The 22,881-nt window shown below is 45.0% G+C and overlaps 1 protein-coding gene across 1 annotated transcript in view; it reads right to left on the reverse strand.

The window, feature by feature from the left end:
- The window catches only part of FCHO2 (FCH and mu domain containing endocytic adaptor 2), a 418,994-nt gene that overhangs the window by 95,063 nt on the left and 301,050 nt on the right, over positions 1–22,881 (reverse strand). Inside the window, exons 8-11 of the mRNA XM_063963877.1 lie at positions 9,251–9,295; positions 9,069–9,141; positions 5,085–5,109; positions 1,034–1,095 (exon numbers count right to left, since the gene is read on the reverse strand). Coding sequence (XP_063819947.1) covers positions 1,034–1,095; positions 5,085–5,109; positions 9,069–9,141; positions 9,251–9,295 — 205 coding nt within the window. The remainder of the gene's footprint in view (positions 1–1,033; positions 1,096–5,084; positions 5,110–9,068; positions 9,142–9,250; positions 9,296–22,881) is intronic.

Here is a 22,881-nt window from a genome sequence, read left to right on the forward strand (position 1 = left end):
GTGTCCAACAGTTAAAGAAATTAATATTGCAATGTAGTTTACATATTAACACTTGAGCTATGTACCTAAGCGGAAGAGGACAGAAAACTATGCAGTAAGGCACACACTTGTTAATATTCTCAGAGAGTAACTGTGACTTACAATCGCCAACTTCTAATCAATCTATAGAAATCATTTAAGTATCAGGTGATGACATTAGACATTTGCTTCTCTCCCACTGACAATAGAAATCCAACATCGTTCACTAGGCCAAATGCAGGATTTCTGAAGGGGGTTTCCAAAAATTAGATTTTAGAGCGTAATTAGCATGTAACAAGCTATAGTCTGCACAAAATAAAGTGCAGTTTATGTAATGCAGTACTTCAGACACATGCAGGCCCAATGACCTAGGTAAACCACTTACCACCTTCTTTCTCTGGTGCAATGATTGAGCATTCAGATCCACAGGCACACATACTGTACACACACAGCAGACTTGGTAGGCAAATCTGCTGCCACTGGGCATATGTAGCAGCTCCATTCCACCCTTTATACTGCATGTAGTGACCGCTGCGGAGAAGAAGGGTTCCTGGAAACTGGAAACCCTCCCTGTGTTTGTCTATGGTTCAGACTACTAAGAACTTTATTAACAAGAGAAATCCTAAATTATTTGGGAAACCATTAGCTTTCTTTGAGGACTGCATCTATAGTTCCAGCATTAACCAAACTCTTACCATGAAAAACAAATCTGATATACCAGCACATTTAAATAGTTTAGCCACTGAACTGTAAACAAAATAGTATTCTCTTATCCCAATATCTATGCAATTAAAAAGCTTTTACACATGTGAACTAAACTCCCTATAGTCCCCAAGTCTTTCACTGTGTTTCTGGTTCTGGGTGAATTCATCACCAGGGTTCCAAACAGACTACTGTACATTGCCAAAGTATGTGGATATGCAAATATCTCATCCATATAAGCTTATTAGAAGTCTCATTCTGAAACCACGAGCACTAATATGAAATTAGTGTCCCATGCATAATCTAGTAAAGGATATAATTCCGGTTTTCTTCTGGCTTTATACTGTATCCCTCCTCATCAACAGCAGGGAGATTCTGTAAAATAAACAAAAACCCAATGATGATTTTTGGTCAAAGCCAAGATGTAGTCTTATCTATATAAACTACACATTAAAAAGGCCAAATTCACTTAAGTGGTTTTTTAAAATATTTTATATATCGGAGTGGCTGTGTGTGATGTCACTCAGTCGCCCCGAAAACGCTTCCGGCAGGCCCCAGTACAGCCCGCCACACCCGTAAAACGTCACCGTCCCCGAACATCCGCTGCTGTCAATCATCTTGCGGGTCACAAGAAGAAGGGTCGCGCACGCGCATTGCAGCCAGTGCACGCGCATAGACCAGATGGACACAGACCCTGTGACAAATCGCCGCAACCCACACATTTTTTTTTTTGTTTGAATGGGAGGTCGATGCATAATTTGGGTTTACACCATACTTTAAAGAGAGTGTGTGGGCGTGTGTGCGTGTGGGGGAGATACTGTAATAACAGTGCACAAAAGTCCTTAAAACCATAATTTATTAGACTTTAAACTAAATGAATCCTGTGTATCTATTTGAGAATCCATTCCTGCATCCAGTGACAAGGCAAGTGGAAAAAGCTACAGCAATTTTAGTGGCCTGTACAAAACAGCTTCAATATCTAGGCTAATCCTTACTGCAGACTGTGGCATCACCTGCCTGTGCACATCTCTCCAGAACTGGCAATATGATGGAAATAGATCGATTGAAAAGATATTCATTTGAACCAGACCTTAGCTATATACACAACCTAATAGATGTTGTTACAGGAGCTGTGTCACAAATACAGGATGGCACGGAAAGCCGGATTTAAACAACACACATTTGAACAACACTCAATACTCACTGAATGACATGCTTCCAGTTCAATGTGCCTCATAAATTATTAACCATAAGCACCAAAACAAGCAAGTCAGAAAGTAAACATTGTAAGTCAACCCAAATTAGGAGCTGCTTCACTGATTTAACCTTGCAGCTATGGAGAATCCACACTTCATTAGTAATGTGATGGCTTCGAGTTAAACTACAGCTCCTTGGAATACAGAGAGCAGGGTGTAGCTAGTACTCGGATAATAAAATGTCTGGGGGAGGTGTAACGGGTGTAGTATGGTATGCCGGGAGCCTGACCGCCGGCATACCGACAGTGTGGCGAGCGCAAAGGAGCCCCTTGCGGGCTCGCTGCGGGCACGGTGGCGCGCATTATTCTCCCTCCATAGGGGTCGTGGACCCCCACGAGGGAGAATAGCTGTCGGTATGCCGGGTGTCGGGATCCCGGCGCCGGTATACTGTGCGCCGGGATCCCGACATTCGGCATACTGAAGACCACCCGGTGTGACATATGCAGTCTCATTAAATTATAGTCTAATGCAGTGAATTTCAACCTTTTTTACTTGCGGCACACTGAACAATATTTTAAAATTGCCAAGGCGCAACATCAGTTCCCAACAGAAAAAAACAGAAAACACACATTGGCCCTCGCAGTAAAAAAAAAATCCACACATACATTGGCCTACACAGAAAAAAACAATCACATTGCTCCCCACATGAATTATTCACATAGTTCCCCCCATAAATCCATATTCTCCCCACATACGGTAAATCCTATTGTTCCCCACAAGAGAAAAAAAATAACAACTATTAGCCACTACCGGTCAGCTGTCCTCCTCCCTGTCCCTCAGTGGAGGGGATTGTTCATAGTGGAGTGCTGTGAACACTGAACAGCGGGCGGTCGGGCAGGTGTGGATGTGGGTGGGCAAGGAAAGCTGTGTATGCAGGCAGGAACCGGAAGATGTCTATGCAGGCGGGTGGGCTGGCTGGGTGGTGAGACGCGGCGGCCGTGACCTATGATATCATACCGCCGCGTCTTCAAGGCATACGTCACGGCCAGAGCACGACTGATCCTCTAAGAAGAGCCCGGGCCAACAGTTCACTCTGAAGGTGCAGGAAGCTGCTCTGGCTCCGCGGCACACCTTGCAACTGGTCGCGGCACACTAGTGTGCCACGGCACACTGGTTGAAAAAGACTGGTCTAATGGGTGCATGAGAGTTGGGACTGATGGTAATATAAGGCAAGTATAACTTTATGATGCATTAAAGGCATTAAACACATGCCCTTATTTATCAATGAGTAAAAGATTTCACGGTGAGTGATAAATTGCACCAGCCAATCTGTTCCTGTCATTTTTCAAACCCAGCCTGTGACATAGAAGTTAGGAGCTGATTCGCTGGTTGCAATTTATCACTCACAGTGAAATGTATCACTTATTGATAAATAAGGGCATGTGTTTAATACTGGAACAGAATCCAGTGTCTGCAGTAAATGAGAGCTTTCATTTTTCCAAAGAACACTTAAGCCAAGGCGCCTTGATATACTTTCAGTGTTAGTAAAAGGGGTATAGAAATGGAACCAATTATCCCTATAACCATTAGTAATTGTGCTTGTGGGTGAAAGCATTTGCTGCATTGGTCTATTCCCCCAAACACAAAAGCTGGTTACCTCCCCACGCCAACACAAATTTCCCAAGCATTGCCACAAGCGTTTTAGCGTAATGCCACTGGAAAAGTAGGCATTTTACATTTTATATTCTGATATCAGATATCAATGGTAATTACCAATGCTATTTTAACATAATTTAGTAGAACCACTTATTTTTAGATTTCTATTAGAAATAAAACAGGATGTCCGTTCAGTTTGATGATCTTATCATGTTCCTGCCAAAATAACACTGAAAGGTGGGTTCATGAAAGAGCTTTAACTACAGCAGGAAGATGGTTAGGGGAATTTGTTTTTGGTTAGTTACAACCGGACATCTTCATTTTATTACCAGAAATGTTCCAGTGTCCAAAGCACTGCAGTTTCTAAGCATAATCACTTCTGTGCTGACAATGGTGGAGAATTGTGTCGTCAATTAAATCTATCAAAATAATATACCTGAAAATGTATCCATGTTCAAATCTGCTTTTTGGGGCAAACTTTAGAATAATACCCCATGCAAACTGCAATAAAGGGTCTTCAAATAGCTACGTCACATTTAAAAAAACTCTGTACAATGTGAATAACACTTTAACGAAGAAGTCCCTTTTTTTCAGGTTACTGAACGATGTATGGGACACATTATTACTAGACGTTGCAGTTTATGTACTACTTCCTCCTATCTGCTCCATGTAGGAAACCACTGTGATGAAAGCCACTGGTAATACATGCTGGACTTATATCTTATAGCAGCTGCAGAGCCGCTGGATGCCACAAAAACATTACCAACGCTTAGACAAAAGCCGAGATTCTGGTCAGAATCTGATGAATTTGGGGAGAAATCGGATTATTTTTACTCTAAAAACATCTCTTGCATAAACCATCTCCAGCCTCTAATACATACACATAAATGGATAATATTGCAGTAAGCCTGACCTAGAGCCAAAAAGCCACTACACCACAGGATCACACGATTTATTATGTGCATTCAATTCTAATGAAACTGTCCCAGAGCATCCCCCTCCCCCACCTGGTCCTACAGTCTACATCACTATTTCCTTATTTAAGGTCATTTATTTTGAACAATGAAAAATTGCCTGTAGCCATCTGCTGACTAACGGCATAAACATTTGTGAATGTGAATATTAACTATATGTGTGTAATTTTTACAAAGGTGTGACGTGTATTTTAGCTGCAGCTTCCTTTAAACCATGTGATTAAAAGTAAGCTTGGCTGAGGACAAATTACCTAACTGTACAAAAATATATTCAATATAAAAAATGTCTTCAGAATCTGAACTAGATTTTCTTTAGTCTCATGAGCTAACATTTTTCATGCTATTCCCTACTGCTGGACGGCGGATGACCCCACTTTACATGCATCTAACTGGGCTGGGTGTGCATAGGAGCAGGTTATCTGATCATGTGCAATAGCTTCAATTTCCACCAATTACATATGCACGAATGGTGCTGGTGACCGTGATATACATATGAAGCAGTGTGCTGGAAAGAAAATCAATTCAAAGAAGCACTTACACCAGAACTAGCATCAGCATTCTCCCTGTAAGAAGAAAATATGGATGGTGTCAATGATATGTACTGTGGTATATATAAATATATATACACATACATACAGTATATACATACATACATAGGTTGAGTATCCAATATCCAAAATCCAACATTTTTGCATATGCTACTGAGATAATGACATATATATTATGTGTATACATAGATATATTATATAGATATATAATATACATATATATGTGTCATTATCTGAGTAGGGGAACAAAAAAAACAAAAAAAAAAAAAAAAAATATATATATATATATATATATATATATATATATATATATATATATAAAATACTCAATCACAACACAAAATATTTCTCAAACTCCCATAAATCAGTAGTAAGATACTTTGGGATATATGCAATTCACGGCGAATCGCGGCAAATTATCGCCGTTTTTTAATTCGACACAATTCGACAGGTGAATTCCGGCAGGTGGCTGCCGGAATTCACCATATTCAATGAAAAACGGATTCGACAGTCCCGCGGGCGAAAAACGGCCGATTTGCCGGACTTTGCCGCGATTTGAAAAAACGGGAAAAACCCGTAAAAAAAATGGCGTGGGGTCCCCCCTTCAAAGCATAACCAGCCTCAGGCTCTTCGAGCTGGTCCTGGTTCTAAAAATGCGGGGGGGAAATTGGGCAGGGATCCCCCGTATTTTTAAAACCAGCACCGGGCTCTGCGCCTGGTGCTGGTGCAAAAAATACGGGGGACAAAAAGAGTAGGGGTCCCCCGTATTTTTTACACCAGCATCGGGCTCCACTAGCTGGACAGATAATGCCACAGCCGGGGGTCACTTTTATACAGTGCCCTGCGGCCGTGTCATTAAATATCCAACTAGTCACCCCTGGCCGGGGTACCCTGGGGGAGTGGGGACCCCTTCAATCAAGGGGTCCCCCCCCAGCCACCCAAGGGCCAGGGGTGAAGCCCGAGGCTGTCCCCCCCATCCAATGGCTGCGGATGGGAGGCTGATAGCCTTGAGAAAAATGACAATAATATTGTTTTTTCCAGCAGTACTACAAGTCCCAGCAAGCCTCCCCCGCAAGCTGGTACTTGGAGAACCACAAGTACCAGCATGCAGGAGAAAAACGGGCCCGCTGGTACCTGTAGTTCTACTGGAAAAAAAATACCCAAATAAAAACAGTACACAGACACAGTGACAGTAAAACTTTATTACACACTGCCGACACACACATACTTACCTATGTTGACACGCCGACTGCCACGGTCTCCGACGATCCGAGGGTACCTGTGAAAAAAATTATACTCACCTTCCAGCGTCCAGAGGTACATCCACGTCCAGAGATACATCCACGTACTTGTTCAAAAAAAAACCGAACACTCGTACCACCGGACTGAAAGGGGTCCCATGCTTTCACATCAGACCCCTTTCCCCGAATGCCGGGACACCACGTGACTCCTGTCACTGAAGTCCCTTCAGCCAATCAGGAAGCGCTACTTCCGTGGCGCTCACCTGATTGGCTGTGCGCTGTCTGAGCTGTCAGACAGCGCATCGCAAAGCCTCTCCATTACTTTCAATGGTGAGAACTTTGCCGTCTGCGGGGGTTACACGCGGTCAGCCGCTGACCGGCGGGTGACCTCACCGCTAGCCGCTAAGTTCCCACCATTGAAAGTAATGGACGGAGCTGTGCGATGCGCTGTCTGAGTTCAGACAGCGCACAGCCAATCAGGTGAGCGCAACGAAGTTGCGCTTCCTGATTGGCTTTAGAGACCTTTCTGTGACAGCTGTCACTCTGAGAGGTCTCTCTGCATTCGGGGTAAGGGGTCCCATGTGTAAGCATGGGACCCCTTTCAGTCCGGCATGGTACGGGTGTCCGGTTTGTTTTTTTTAACAAGTACGTGGATTTATCTCTGGACCCTGGCTGAGGTGAGTATATTGATCTTTTCTTTTCAGGTATCCGTGGATTCTACTTGGAGAAGAGGACCGATGTCGGCGTGTGAACATAGGTAAGTATGTGTGTGTCGACGTATGAAATAAAGTTTTACTGTCACGGTGTGTGTGTCCTGTTTTTATTTGGGTATTTTTTTTCCCAGTAGAACTACAGGTACCAGCGGGCCCGTTTTTCTCCCGCATGCTGGTACTTGTGGTTCTCCAAGTACCAGCTTGCGGGGGAGGCTTGCTGGGACTTGTAGTTCTTCTGGAAAAAAACAATATTCTTGACATTTTACCAAGGCTATCAGCCTCCCATCCGCAGCCCTTGGATGGGGGGGGGACAGCCTCGGGCTTCACCCCTGGCCCTTGGGTGGCTGGGGGGGGGGGGACCCCTTGATTGAAGGGGTCCCCACTCCCCCAGGGTACCCCGGCCAGGGGTAACTAGTTGGATATTTAATGCCACGGCCGCAGGGCGCTGTATAAAAGTGACCCCCGGCTGTGGCATTATCTGTCCAGCTAGTGGAGCCCGATGCTGGTGTAAAAAATACGGGGGACCCCTACTCGTTTTGTCCCCCGTATTTTTTGCACCAGCACCAGGCGCAGAGCCCGGTGCTGGTTTTAAAAATACGGGGGATCCCCTGTCAATTTTTTCCCCGCATTTTTAGAACCAGGACCAGCTCGAAGAGCCCGAGGCTGGTTATGCTTTGGAGGGGGGACCCCACGCCATTTTTTTCAGGGATTTCACCATTCCATCTATAAAAAAAAAAAATAATAAAAAAATATATATATTATTTTAAAAAATATATAAATAATACTTGTGCCTCCCAAAAAGACAAACCAAGTACCTAATCCCTTCTAATATAAATAGATCTGATATTACCACGAAAAAAAAAACACAAAAAAAACATGTTTTAAATTTTTTTTATTGGTTTCACCCTCCAAAGTGTGGCAGATTGAAAATGACGAATTTGCTGTCTAAAAGCACTGCTGTCGAATTTCCAAACTTGAATTGAACATGCTTTTGTCGAATTGCAGCACTTGTATCATTGCAGAAAAGTCGAATTTGCAAAAAGTCGAATTTCAAAAAGTTGAATTTTGAAAGTCCGTTTTTTTGACGGAAAGCACTGAATTGCATTGACGAATTATTTTTTTTTGGCGAAAAATACCCGAAATTCGACAATTTCGGGAATTCGACCGCAATTGCATATACCCCTTTGTGTACCAAGAAATTTGGTTCACACAAGTTCTGATAAGAATTACTAAGGCTAGTGTAATGTATGACTTGGTGTCTGAATAAAATAACCCCATGCCAACCTATGATGACACTGTACAAGCATTCTGTATGCCTCACCTGATCTCTCGAAAGACACTAAAAGAACAAGTAAACAACTGCACATCAAACGGGTGGCATTCGCTTGCAATAGGTGTTCCCAACCAGGCAAACTGAGAGGGAAATTTAATTAGCTGAAGCAATTTACTGTGGGCTAATTGAAGTAGCGGGGCTATTCATTTAGCCTTGGAGGCAGCCCGCAGACTGCAGTTAACGAGGATTTGGGTTTTTTTTTTAGACTGAGGTACAAAAAGAAATCCATGATAAATAGCCTGTTTTTGGGAGCCGCCACCATGTAGGTCTGGGAACTTTTCCTGGATACTATGGCTCTAATTAAATAGCCCTAGGCATTAAAGTTCTGGGGTTACCACCCTTTTTTACACCTGGTAAATTAGAGCTAACTGAATTCCCCACTCACAGTACGGGTTTTAAGGATATCACACTTGAACACAGGTGACTTAATTAGTACGTCAAGTTATTTTTATTTCAAGATCTGTCCCCAATCGTTTATATCACTATAACCTGGACTGTTAGTGTGTCTTGAGGGCTGAGGTTGGGAAACAATGGCTTACACAGATGCTTAAAGTGACATTGTATTTATACCAGTAGGTACCTGGCCTGAGGGACCTGCATATATCGTACACTATTTTGCACAGATCAAAAACCAGTTACAATGGACTTACTAATGTTACACATCTAAATAGCTACACAATGACTTACACAGATTCTGTATCCTTCTCCTTCTTGATAATTGTTGGAAGACCAAATGTCTTCCTTTTCTTCTGCTTTACCCCTGCAAAAAATAAAAACTATATTAGGCAGATTGCATATGAAACAATATTGTATGCTAGTCTACTCCATTACAGGGAAACAAATCCCAGGCACAAAGTACAAGAACCCACCTTCTACTGCAATGGCCGTGTTGCATTCCTCAAATTCAATCGGACCTTGATAAAAGAAAGAAATATAGAAAGAAAACAACATTAATATAAATCTATAGTCAAAAGAAAAAATAAGCAACCAAAAATACACAAATGAAAGTACCTAGAATAATGTGATGTGTGCTGATGGGGTTGGGATCCTATACCTAATCTATCACCACAGCGGCTTACCTCTCTGGCGGTCCGGCAGTGTCTCAATCAGGAACCCGATCCCAGTCGGGATGCAGACGCTGAAATTCTGAGCTGTGTCGGGATTTTGGCGTCGGGATTTTGACTGCCGGTATCCTGACCAGAACCCATGCTGATGTACACAGAGAAGCAGAATATAACAATGCTGAAAATATACTATTTTAAGGCAAAGTATGTAACAGGCTTACTGTATGGAAGGTGAGAGACTGTCACACAGTATACACTGTATTCAGGGACGTGCGGTGAGCTAAATGGCTCAGGAGCCACTGGCTATCACCAGAGACAGATTTCCATGCAATATATGAGCCAAAGAGTAAATCTGGGCATTATACACAGGTGCAGTAGTATAAACTCCTGGAAATTTGGTTCGTTTTAATCAGAGATGAGTGTAAAAGTAAGGCAGGTGAGGCACTGCCTCCCCTGCCACAGACTTTTTACTCCAGAGTTTTGGCTATAAAAATTATTAGAATAATGCAAATAACATATTTCAAACATATTTTTTGTATTTTTCCTATACTTTATACAGCCAAAACTCTGGCACAAACGTTAGTATGACAGGAAATCACCTCACCGCACGTCACTGACTGTATTACACTCCACCTGCCTGACTCCCCACCACCACCTCATACCCCGTGTTCGCCCTGCTGATCCAGCTGTGTACCGAGGCACAGTACCAGCTACTCAATGTATAATAAAAATAATGTTGGTGAAAGGTGGTATGCTTTTCAGTTTAGCTGTCTGTCATTTACAACCCACTACACCCCAGATGTTCCCTGTGGAATCCTATGTACTGCTGCAAAAACAGTCTAATTTTTAAATAAAGTCATAAGGCCTCGAGTCAACATTTCACATAGGGTATGGAAAAACTAAACCAACTCCACACCCACCACCACTAACAAAAACCTCCGAGCCATACTAATTGCTCTAAATCCCAGCCTGACCCAAATGCTGAGTAAAACACTAATAACTAGATTTGATTCTGTTTGAAACGGCATTCCGCTCCGCTTCAGCCGTGTGGAGAGTGGTTGGGGAAAGTCCCATCATAAAAAGGCACACAAGGGTTTTGATATCGTGGAAACCGAAATAAAGTCATAGCCTTATTTTGCATAGAGACTCTTTCTTTCATGCTTAACAAAATAAAAAAATGAACACTGCCTGCAATAAACATTTAAAAAATATTAAAGTACTTGCAAGCAACTAATTAAGCAAGATGCACAGATACAACCTCTATTTCACTTGAGGCAGAGACATAAGTTGCACATACACCACCATAAGAGTCATCATCAAGCATTCATGCTGGTACAAGTGCAGTAACACAAACCATGAAACTTTATCGCCCGCTACTGCACAATAGACTGTAGAACAAGGTGCTGGATTTAAAAAATGTCACTAAAAAGGAAATCATTTTACAGAGAATTTTTTTTTTTTGTGGGGCGGGAATACCCGTCACATGCAGCTAAAGATGGCAGCTGTGTCACTGAGGGGTTGATCTCCTGTGCTGCGGGGCCATGTTCATAATGTACTATTGGTGCTATGCTGCATGTAAATAATAAGATTTTACTTACCGATAAATCTATTTCTCGTAGTCCGTAGTGGATGCTGGGGACTCCGTCAGGACCATGGGGATTAGCGGCTCCGCAGGAGACAGGGCACCAAACTAAAGCTTTAGGATCAGGTGGTGTGTACTGGCTCCTCCCCCTATGACCCTCCTCCAAGCCTCAGTTAGGATACTGTGCCCGGACGAGCGTACACAATAAGGAAGGATATTGAATCCCGGGTAAGACTCATACCAGCCACACCAATCACACCGTATAACTTGTGATCTGAACCCAGTTAACAGTATGACAAACGTAGGAGCCTCTGAACAGACGGCTCACAACAATAACAACCCGATTTTTTTGTAACAACAACTATGTACAAGTATTGCAGACAATCCGCACTTGGGATGGGCGCCCAGCATCCACTACGGACTACGAGAAATAGATTTATCGGTAAGTAAAATCTTATTTTCTCTGACGTCCTAAGTGGATGCTGGGGACTCCGTCAGGACCATGGGGATTATACCAAAGCTCCCAAACGGGCGGGAGAGTGCGGATGACTCTGCAGCACCGAGTGAGAGAACTCCAGGTCCTCCTCAGCCAGGGTATCAAATTTGTAGAATTTTACAAACGTATTTGCTCCTGACCAAGTAGCAGCTCGGCAAAGTTGTAAAGCCGAGACCCCTCGGGCAGTCGCCCAAGATGAGCCCACCTTCCTTGTGGAATGGGCATTTATATATATTTTGGCTGTGGCAGTCCTGCCACAGAATGTGCAAGCTGAATTGTACTACACATTCAACTAGCAATCGTCTGCTTAGAAGCAAGAGCACCCAGTTTTTTGGGTGCATACAGGATAACAGTAAGTCAGTTTTCCTGACTCCAGCCGTCATGGAAATCTATATTTTCAGGGCCCTGACAACATCTAGCAACTTGGAGTCCTCCAAGTCTCTAATAGCCGCAGGTACCACAATAAGCTGGTTCAGATGAAACGCTGACACCAACTTAGGGAGAAACTGGGGACGAGTCCGCAGCTCTGCCCTGTCCGAATGGACAATCAGATATGGGCTTTTGTGAGACAAAGCCGCCAATTCTGACACTCGCCTGGCCGAGGCCAGGGCCAACATCATGGTCACTTTCCATGTGAGATATTTCAAATCCACAGATTTGAGCGGTTTAAACCAACGTGATTTGAGGAATCCCAGGACTACGTTGAGATCCCACAGTGCCACTGGAGGCACAAAAGGGGGTTGTATATGCAGTACTCCCTTGTCAAATTTCTGGACTTCAGGAACTGAAGCCAATTCTTTCTGGAAGAAAATCGACAGGGCCGAAATTTGAACCTTAATGGACCCCAATTTGAGGCCCATAGACATTCCTGTTTGCAGGAAATGCAGGAATCGACCGAGTTGAAATTTCTTCGTGGGGCCTTCCTGGCCTCACACCACGCAACATATTTTCGCCACATGTGGTGATAATGTTGTGCGGTCACCTCCTTCCTGGCTTTGACCAGGGTAGGAATGACCTCTTCCGGAATGCCTTTTTCCCTTAGGATCCGGCGTTCAACCGCCATGCCGTCAAACGCAGCCGCGGTAAGTCTTGAAACAGACATGGTACTTGCTGAAACAAGTCCCTTCTTATCGGCAGAGGCCCTGAGTCCTCTGTGAGCATCTCTTGAAGTTCCGGGTACCAAGTCCTTCTTGGCCCATCCGGAGCCACGAGTATAGTTCTTACTCCTCTACGTCTTATAATTCTCAGTACCTTTGGTATGAGAAGCAGAGGAGGGAACACATACACCGACTGGTACACCCCTGGTGTTACCAGAACGTCCACAGCTATTGCCTGAGGGTCTCTTGACCTGGCGCAATACCTGTCCAGCTTTTTGTTCAGGCGGGACGTCATCATGTCCACCTTTGGTCTTTCCCAACGGTGCACAATCATGTGGAAAAAACTTCTCGATGAAGTCCCCACTCTCCCGGGTGGAGGTCTTGCTGAGGAAGTCTGCTTCCTAGTTGTCCACTCCCGGAAAGAAAACTGCTGACAGTGCTATCACATGATTTTCCGCCCAGCGAAGAATCCTTGCAGTTTCTGCCATTGTCCTCCTGCTTCTTGTGCCGCCCTGTCTGTTAACGTGGGCGACTGCCGTGATGTTGTCCCACTGGATCAATACCGGCTGACCTTGAAGCAGAGGTCTTGCTAAGCTTAGAGCATTGTAAATTGCTCTTAGCTCCTGTATATTTATGCGGAGATAAGTCCCCAGACTTGATCACACTCCCTGGAAATTTTTTCCCTGTGTGACTGTTCCCCAGCCTTTCAAGCTGGAATCCATGGTCACCAGGACCCAGTCCTGAATGCATAACTGTGGCCCTTTAGTAGATGAGCACTCTGCAGCCACCACAGAAGAGACACCCTTGTCCTTGGAGACAGGGTTATCCGCTGATGCATCTGAAGATGCGATCCGGACCATTTGTCCAGCAGATTCCACTGAAAAGTTCTTGCGTGAAATCTGCCGAATGGAATCGCTTTGTAAGAAGCCACCAATTTTCCCAGGACCCTTGTGCAATGATGCACTGACACTTTTCCTGGTTTTTGGAGGTTCCTGACTAGCTCGGATAACTCCCTGGCTTTCTCCTCCGGGAGAAACACCTTTTTCTGGACTGTGTCCAGAATCATCCCTAGGGACAGCAGACGTGTCGTCGGAGACAGCTGCGATTTTGGAATATTTAGAATCCACCCGTGCTGTCGTAGAACTACTTGAGATAGTGCTACTCAGACCTCCAACTGTTCTCTGGACCTTGCCCTTATCAGGAGATCGTCCAAGTAAGGGATAATTAAGACGCCTTTTCTTTGAAGAAGAAACATCATTTCGGCCATTACCTTGGTAAAGACCCGGGGTGCCGTGGACAATCCAAACGGCAGCGTCTGAAACTGATAGTGACAGTTTTGTACCACGAACCTGAGGTACCCTTTGTGAGAAGGGCAAATTTGGACATGGAGGTAAGCATCCTTGATGTCCAGGGACACCATATAGTCCCCTTCTTCCTGGTTCGCTATCACTGCTCTGAGTGACTCCATTTAGAATAGGTCTCACCGAGCCGTCTGGCTTCAGTACCACAATATAGTGTGGAATAATACCCCTTTACTTGTTGTAGGAGGGGTACTTTGATTATCACCTGCTGGGAATACAGCTTGTGAGTTGTTTCCAATACTGCCTCCCTGTCGGAGGTAGACGTTGGTAAAGCAAACTTCAGGAACCTGCGAGGGGGAGACGTCTCGAATTTCCAATCTGTACCCCTGGGATACTACTTGTAGGATCCAGGGGTCCACTTGCGAGTGAGCCCACTGCGTGCTGAAACTCTTGAGACGACCCCCCACCGCACCTGTTTTTACGGCCCCAGCGTCATGCTGATTACTTGGCAGAAGCGGTGGAAGGCTTCTGTTCCTGGGAATGGGCTGCCTGCTGCAGTCTTCTTCCCTTACCTCTATCCCTGGGCAGATATTATGGGGACGAAAGGACTGAGGCTGAAAAGACTATGTCTTTTTCTGCTGAGATGTGACTTGGGGTAAAAAAAGGTGGATTTTCTAGCTGTTGCCGTGGCCACCAGGTCCGATGGACCGACCCCAAATAACTCCTCCCCTTTATACGGCAATACTTCCATGTGCCGTTTGGAATCTGCATCACCTGACCACTGTCGTGTCCATAAACATCGTCTGGCAGATATGGACATCGCACTTACTCTTGATGCCAGAGTTTCGCATATATAGAAATGCATCTTTTAAATGCTCTATAGTCAATAAAATACTGTCCCTGTCAAGGGTATCAATATTTCCAGTCAGGGAATCCGACCAAGCCACCCCAGCGCTGCCCATCCAGGCTGAGGCGATCGCTGGTCGCAGTATAACACCAGTATGTGTGTATATACTTTTAGGATATTTTCCAACCTCCTATCAGTTGGCTCCTTGAGGGCGTCCGTATCTGGAGACGGTAACGCCACTTGTTTTTATAAGCGTGTGAGCGCCTTATCCACCCTAAGGTGTGTTTCCCAACGCGCCATAACTTCTGGCGGGAAAGGGTATACCGCCAATAATTTTCTATCGGGGGAAACCCACGCATCATCACACACTTCATTTAATTTTTCTGATTCAGGAAAAACCACATGTAGTTTTTTCACACTCCACATAATACCCTTTTTTGTGGTACTTGTAGTATCAGAAATATGTAACATCTCCTTCATTGCCCTTAACAAGTAACGTGTGGCCCTAAAGGAAAATACGTTTGTTTCTTCACCGTCGACACTGGAGTCAGTGTCCGTGTCGACCGACTGAGGTAAAAGGGACGTTTTAACGCCCCTGACGGTGTTTTAGACGCCTGGACAGGTACTAATTGGTTTGCCGGCCGTCTCATGTCGTCAACCGACCTTGCAGCGTGTTGACATTATCACGTAATTCCTTAAATAAGCCATCCATTCCGGTGTCGACTCCCTAGAGAGTGACATCACCATTACCGGCAATTGCTCCGCCTCCTCACCAACATCGTCCTCATACATGTCGACACACAAGTACCGACACACAGCACACACACAGGGAATGCTCTGATAGAGGACAGGACCCCACTAACCCTTTGGGGAGACAGAGGGAGAGTTTGCCAGCACACACCAAAAACGCTATATTATACAGGGACAACCTTTATTTAAGTGTTTTTCCCTTATAGCATTTTAATATATATATATATATACATATCGCCAAATAAGTGCCCCCCCTCTCTGTTTTAACCCTGTTTCTGTAGTGCAGTGCAGGGGAGGAGCCTGGGAGCCTTCCCACCAGCATTTCTGTGAGGGAAAATGGCGCTGTGTGCTGAGGAGAATAGGCCCCGCCCCCTTTTCGGCGGGCTTCTTCTCCCGTTTTTCTGAGACCTGGCAGGGGTTAAATACATCCATATAGCCTCCAGGGGCTATATGTGATGTATTTTTAGCCAGAATAAGGTATTATACATTGCTGCCCAGGGCGCCCCCAGCAACGCCCTGCACCCTCCGTGACCGTTGGTGTGAAGTGTGTGACAACAATGGCGCACAGCTGCAGTGCTGTGCGCTACCTTCATGAAGACTGAAAAGCCTTCTGCCGCCGGTTTCTGGACCTTCAATCTTCAGCATCTGCAAGGGGGGTCGGCTGCGCGGCTCCGGGACGAACCCCAGGGTGAGACCTGTGTTCCGACTCCCTCTGGAGCTAATGGTGTCCAGTAGCCTAAGAAGCCAATCCATCCTGCACGCAGGTGAGTTGAACTTCTCTCCCCTAAGTCCCTCAATGCAGTGAGCCTGTTGCCAGCAGGACTCACTGAAAATAAGAAACCTAAAAACTTTTTCTAAGCAGCTCCTTAAGAGAGCCACCTAGATTGCACCCTGCTCGGACGGGCACAAAAACCTAACTGAGGCTTGGAGGAGGGTCATAGGGGGAGGAGCCAGTACACACCACCTGATCCTAAAGCTTTAGTTTTGTGCCCTGTCTCCTGCGGAGCCGCTAATCCCCATGGTCCTGACGGAGTCCCCAGCATCCACTTAGGACGTCAGAGAAAAGTGTTTGTTTGTTTTTTCAAGCAAGCACAGCAGCGCCAAACTAAGTCTGCCAGCTGTAATGCTAGGTGTGTTAACCCTCTGCACGCTGCATCAGGGAAATGTAAATGTATTCGTTTGAGGCACAGCAGTTACTGTAGCCATGAGCGCTTGGGTCCAAAGTTGCGTTGTAAAGAGCAGAAATGCAAGTTTAAATGTATGGACTGTGCAATTATATAAATGTATTTCTAAAGGTATTTTCATTTTACAGCATAAGGAATTGATATTTTTGGGAATTGCCTTGTTTTGTGACATAAGTGATATGTTACCCTTTCACACCGCACAAATAACCCGGTATCGACCTGGCACGGGTCAGCGTGCGGTGTGAAAGGGGCATAGCTGAAATCCCAGGTCGCCCGACCCAGCAATTCAACCCGGGAATAAAGCAGTGTTATACCCGGGTTGAATACCGGGTCAGTGGCTGCGTAAACGGGCTCCCGGATCGATGCAACCCGGGACCAGTTTACTACAGCATGGAGAGGCGGCGCGTAGATGATCTCATCTACCAGCGCCGCCTCCACCTCCACCCCTCCCCCCCTGCTGCTATGGCAACACGCCCGGCATATTGCCGGGTCAGGGAAGCCTGCAGCAGCGGGCAATGCCGGATCCCACCTGGGAATGACCCGTTTCCAATTCCCGGGTGGGATCCGGCATTGACAGTGTGAAAGGGATATTAATTATCCTTGCCATAGCAAAAGGTTTCGTTTTAATTAACCAACTATTTTTTAGATTTAATGCACTCCAGGTTTTCTAAGTTAGAGTTTTCTAAGGATGTGTTAAGGAAAGAGACAGTTATGTGTTAAATCAGATAGTGCCCACATCAACATGGTTTGGATTGGGTGTTGTATCTATCAAACAAGGAATGCACATGTATTTATTAACAGTTTCTTATATTCCAACTGCACTTTACAATTGGAAATGGTGATAGAACAAACTGGGTAATAAGAGACAGAGGTTGGAAGGTCCTGCTCGCAAGCTGACACACATGACCGGTTCCTGTGACATGTAAGCTGTATTTACATTTTGGGTGATAGCCTCCTGCTGTCTGTACTAGTCAGGGTTATATGGACAGCACTGCAACCTGCTGAATTGTGTCCTCTTACTACATAAAGCGTTAATGTGGCTCTGTAGCGAATAGGTAATCTCAGACTATCCAGAGAGGATTTTACTTCTGAAGAATATCTGCATGCTGTGTGAATCCTTGTTACCTATGACTGAGGATATCGTCTATTTAAAGACATTTGAAGAATAAACATCCTGCCTCAAGATGCCCGCATCTACTTATATCCTGTGACTAATCCAGAGGTTGCAGTCCTCAAGGCACCCCAATGGTCCAGGTTTTAAGTTTATACATGCTTTGCCACAGGTGATGGAACTTAATTACTACCTCAGTCAACTTGATTTAACCATGTGTACTCAGCCATGGAAGTACCTAAAACCTGGACTGTTGGGGTGCCTTGAGAATCGCGTTTGAGAATCTCTGGACTAATCCATTATATGGTTGCTCAGAGTTGAGCCCAGTGTCTTCAATACCCCTTTCACACCGCGCAAATAACTCAGTATCCACCCGGCAATACACACAGGTCAGCGTGCGGTGTGAAAGCGCCATAAGCTGAAATCCCGGGTCGCCTGACCCGACAATTCAACCCGGGAATAAAGCAGTGTTATTCCCGGGTTGAATACCGGGTCAATGGCAGCGATCACTACAACAGGGAGAGGCGACGCAGAAATTAGCTCATCTCCCAGCGCCCCCTCCATCCCAGCTGCCTGCTCTGCCTCCCGCTGCTATGGCAACTAGCCCAGCATATTGACGGGTCAGGGAAGCCAGCAACTGCGTCCAATGCCAGATACCACCCAGGAACGACCCGTTTCCAATTCCCGGGTGGGATCAGGCATTGGCGATGTGAAAGGGGTATAAGCTGAAACCCTCTGCCAGCTACTCAGTGCAGACTGGTCCATAGTGAGAAACCAGTGGGAATTAGCCTGCACTATCCAGGAGGAGCTTATTAACTCCAGAGAGGCTGTGAGAATTTTAATAGGTTTTCTAAACCAGGTTAATAGTATATACACCGGCCGTGAGGATTTATATTTATGTAATGTGTTGTTTTGTGTTTTTTAAATATAATCTGATCTGGACAGCGCTTTATATATATATATATATATATATATATATATATATATATATATATATATACATACACACACATATACATACATATATATATATATATATATATATATATATATATATACAGTATTTGCTGGTGTATAAGACTACTTTTTTGCCCTGAAAAACATGCCTCCAAGTGGGGGGGTCGTCTTATACGCCGGGTGCACTTCAGTTGGGATAGACATAGCTGCCATAGTGGCCTTCCGATACTCGCCCGGTGCCCATAGTGGCCTCCCAATGCCCGCCCACCTCATTCTACATACCATCCAGTATCGCGCGGTATCCAGTGCGGCCGCGGCGGGTCACTAGTGCCAATTACAGGGAGATGCAGGGACTGTCCGGAGGCGCTGCAGTCGCGTTGTGGCCGTACAATGGTGACAATGACAGGTACTGTAATGGCACTCATGTGAAACCGGTAACACTAAATGCACACAGGGGTATACTTTTATATATTTTACAACTTTCTCCTCGCACCCTCCCCACTTCTTATGCATACCTTGATAAATACTCCCTATCCAAATCTCTTATCAGGTCATAATATACAGTATGTCACAAATCTGATGTTCTTTTACGTTTTATTTGGTGTGTGGAAGGGGGTAGTCTTATACGGCGAGTATATAACAAACTCTATATTTTGAGTGGAAATGTTGGGGGTCGTCTTATACGCCCAGTCGTCTTATACGCCGGCAAATACGGTATATATATTTATTTATCAACTTTTGATCTTATTGAGGCTAACAGTGACCTCGCCGTGAAGCTGTAGTCTCGGATCGGATATCTAAAACACTATAGTAACTTTTTTTTTTTGACAGCGCCCAGGAATTTTGTTTTCTTTTTGTCTTTTTGCTATCCATTAGTTGTTGCAACAGTGTGTCAACAAATACCCAGAAATAGGTGGATCCAGGTGCTGGTGGTATGAGCCTGCTGGTGGCAGCTAGTTACCCCTCCACTACACAGTGGGATGAGTCACAGCAGATATCCCTAGAAGTGGTGAGAGGGGGAATTCCTGGTAGTGGTAAGCAAGCCCACTCAGGTGACTCAAGTACGAGTAACCGCCTCTATTCTACGTACAAACAAAAATCTGTGATCTCTTGGCAGCGCAAGGTCATCTGCCACAGATTACTTTTTCTTTTCATTTTTTTTTAAAGCACAATTTACTTTAAGGGGTTATATAGGAAGGCTAATTTAAGGGGTATGTTTACTAAAGGCTGTCTTTCATAGATTTTTAATCGATTTAAAACGGTTTCAAAATCAATCTAAATCGAGTTTGGGTTTCCAAGGCTAAAAGACACATATACTAACACTTAAAAATGTATATAAACAAAATGTAAAAATAGGATTTTGTTTACCTACCAATCAATCCTTTTCTCGTAGTCCGTAGAGGATGCTGGGGTCCACATTAGTACCATGGGGTATAGACGGGTCCACTAGGAGCCACTGGCACTTTAAGAGTTTGAGAGTGTGGGCTGGCTCCTCCCTCTATGCCCCTCCTACCAGACTCAGTCTAGAAACTGTGCCCGAGGAGACGGACATCTTCGAGAGAAGGATTTCACACAGATAGTGGCGAGATTCACACCAGCTCACACAGAAGGCAAACCAAGCTAACTAGCTTGAAACATCAGCAATGGCTGAACAAGATTACTTACCAAGTAACAAAACAGTACTTAACCTAGAACTAAGCAATACTGAACTAAATAACCACTGCAGGATCATGAAGCGCTGGGCAGGTGCCCAGCATCCTCTACGGACTACGAGAAAAGGATTACCGGTAGGTAATTAAAATCCTATTTTCTCTTACGTCCTAGAGGATGCTGGGGTCCACATTAGTACAATGGGGATGTACCAAAGCTCCCAGAACGGGAGGGAGAGCGCGTAGACTCCTGCAGAACGAACTGACCAAACTTGTGGTCCTCAGAGGCCAAAGTATCGAACTAGTAGAACTTTGCGAACGTGTTCGACCCCGACCAAGTAGATGCTCGGCAGAGTTATAAGGCTGAGTAACCCCGGGCAGCCGCCCAGGAAGAACCCACTTTACTAGTAGAGTGGGCCTTAACAGACGTAGGACACGGCAAGCCTGCCGTAGAATACGCATGCTGGATAGTGAACCTGATCCAGCGAGAGATTGTCTGCTTAGAAGCAGGACACCTAATTTTCTTGGGATCATACAGGACAAATAGAGTCCGATTTTCTGTGACGAGCAGTCCTCCTCACATAGATTTTTAGAGCCCTTACAACATCTAAGGACTTTGATGAAATTGAGGAGTCAGTCGCAACTGGCACCACAATAGGTTGGTTGATATGAAATGCCGAAACAACCTTCGGAAGGAACTGCTGATGTGTCCGAAGCTCAGCTCTGTCTTCATGGAAGATCAAGTATGGGCTTTTACATGACAAAGCTCCAACACGCGTCTAGCAGAAGCTAAGGCCAACAAAGTGACAGCCTTCCATGTGAGAAACTTGACCTCAACCTCCTGTAGAGGCTCAAACCAGTCCGATTGGAGGAACTGTAACACCACGTTAAGATCCCAAGGCGCTGTAGGCGGTACAAAGGGAGGTTGGATGTGCAGGACTCCCTTCAAAAAAGTCTGAACCTCAGGGAGGGCAGCCAACTCTTTCTGGAAGAAAATGGATAGGACCGAAATTTGGACCTTTATGGATCCTTACCTCAGGCCCATATCCACGCCTGTTTGCAGGAAGAGGAGAAAATGTCCCAGTTGAAACTCCACCGCAGGAAACTTCTTGGACTCACACAAAGATACATATTTTTTTCCAAATACGATGGTAAGTCTTGATAGGCGAACAGCCCCTGCTGCAGCAGGTCCTCCTTAAGAGGAAGAGGCCTCGGCTCTTCTAGCAGTAGATCCGGGTACCAAGCCCTTATAGGCCAGTCCGAGGCAATGAGGATTGCATGAACTCTTGTTCTCCTTATGAGTTTGAGAATTCTTAGAATGAGTGGAAGTGGGGGAAAACACGTACACCGACTGGAACACCCACGGAGTCACTAGGGCGTCCACCACCGCTGCTTGCGGGTCCCTCGACCTGGAACAATACCGCCGAAGCTTCTTGTTGAGACGAGAGGCCATCATGTCGAATTGGGGTACGCCCCAAAGATCTGTTACCTCCTTGAACACCTCCGGATGGAGACCCCACTCCCCTGGATGGAGATAGTGTCTGCTGAGGAAGTCCGCTTCCCAGTTGTCTACTGACAATGCTAAATTCCTTTGCCTTATAACAACCCTTTATGAAGCTAAGAACACTGTACGCTGTTTACTTAAGAAGTACCGTAATGGTACGCTAGTTGCGTAACGATCGCTCAGCCGTAGGCGAGACGCTCAAGCGTCACGTTCGCTCACGGCCCAGTGATCACAGGACACGTTATTGGTTATGTCTAGGGTAATGATTCGCTATGGCGTAGCTTACGCTCGAGACCACGAGGAGGTCACCAGCGATGCAGACGCTCACAACACTATACCTTTATGATAAAACCTTATACCAATGAAATACACTGAATACCTTAATGTGAGTACAGGGTGTAAGTGCAACCTTGTGTAACCTGACTAACTACAAAGCTGCTTGAGCGTCACCGACGCTCAAGTGAACACTTAACACTATAGGAAATACACAGATGCTGGTTTAGGTTCCAAGGCCTATTAACTGTATTATATCTAATATACTTGTAAAAGGGGATAACAGTACAAATGATACACTACAATATAACAAAGACTTCCTAACCACAGAACTAAACAATAAATACAAAAAGACAATACTACACTGACCTAAATGCAATACAATACTATAATACTATGAGAGATATAAGAGAAAAGAGGAGAGAGAGAGAGAGAGAGAGAGAGAGAGAGAGAGAGAGAGAGAGAGAGAGAGAGAGAGAGAGAGAGAGAGAGAGAGACGGAGAGAGATGAGAGAAATTGGCTCACAGTAAGACAATGATAACATTAAATAAGAGACAACATGGTTGCAGATAAAACTACACATGTGAGAGACAATCGCTGCGCAGTTAGTCAATGCTGAATACAGCATGGGATGGAAGCTAGACTCCATTTTGAGAAACCTCCCATAATTCTAAAGACTGCACCA

The sequence above is a fragment of the Pseudophryne corroboree genome, chromosome 1 (genome assembly GCF_028390025.1).
Source record: "Pseudophryne corroboree isolate aPseCor3 chromosome 1, aPseCor3.hap2, whole genome shotgun sequence".
Taxonomy (NCBI): Eukaryota; Metazoa; Chordata; class Amphibia; order Anura; family Myobatrachidae; genus Pseudophryne; species Pseudophryne corroboree.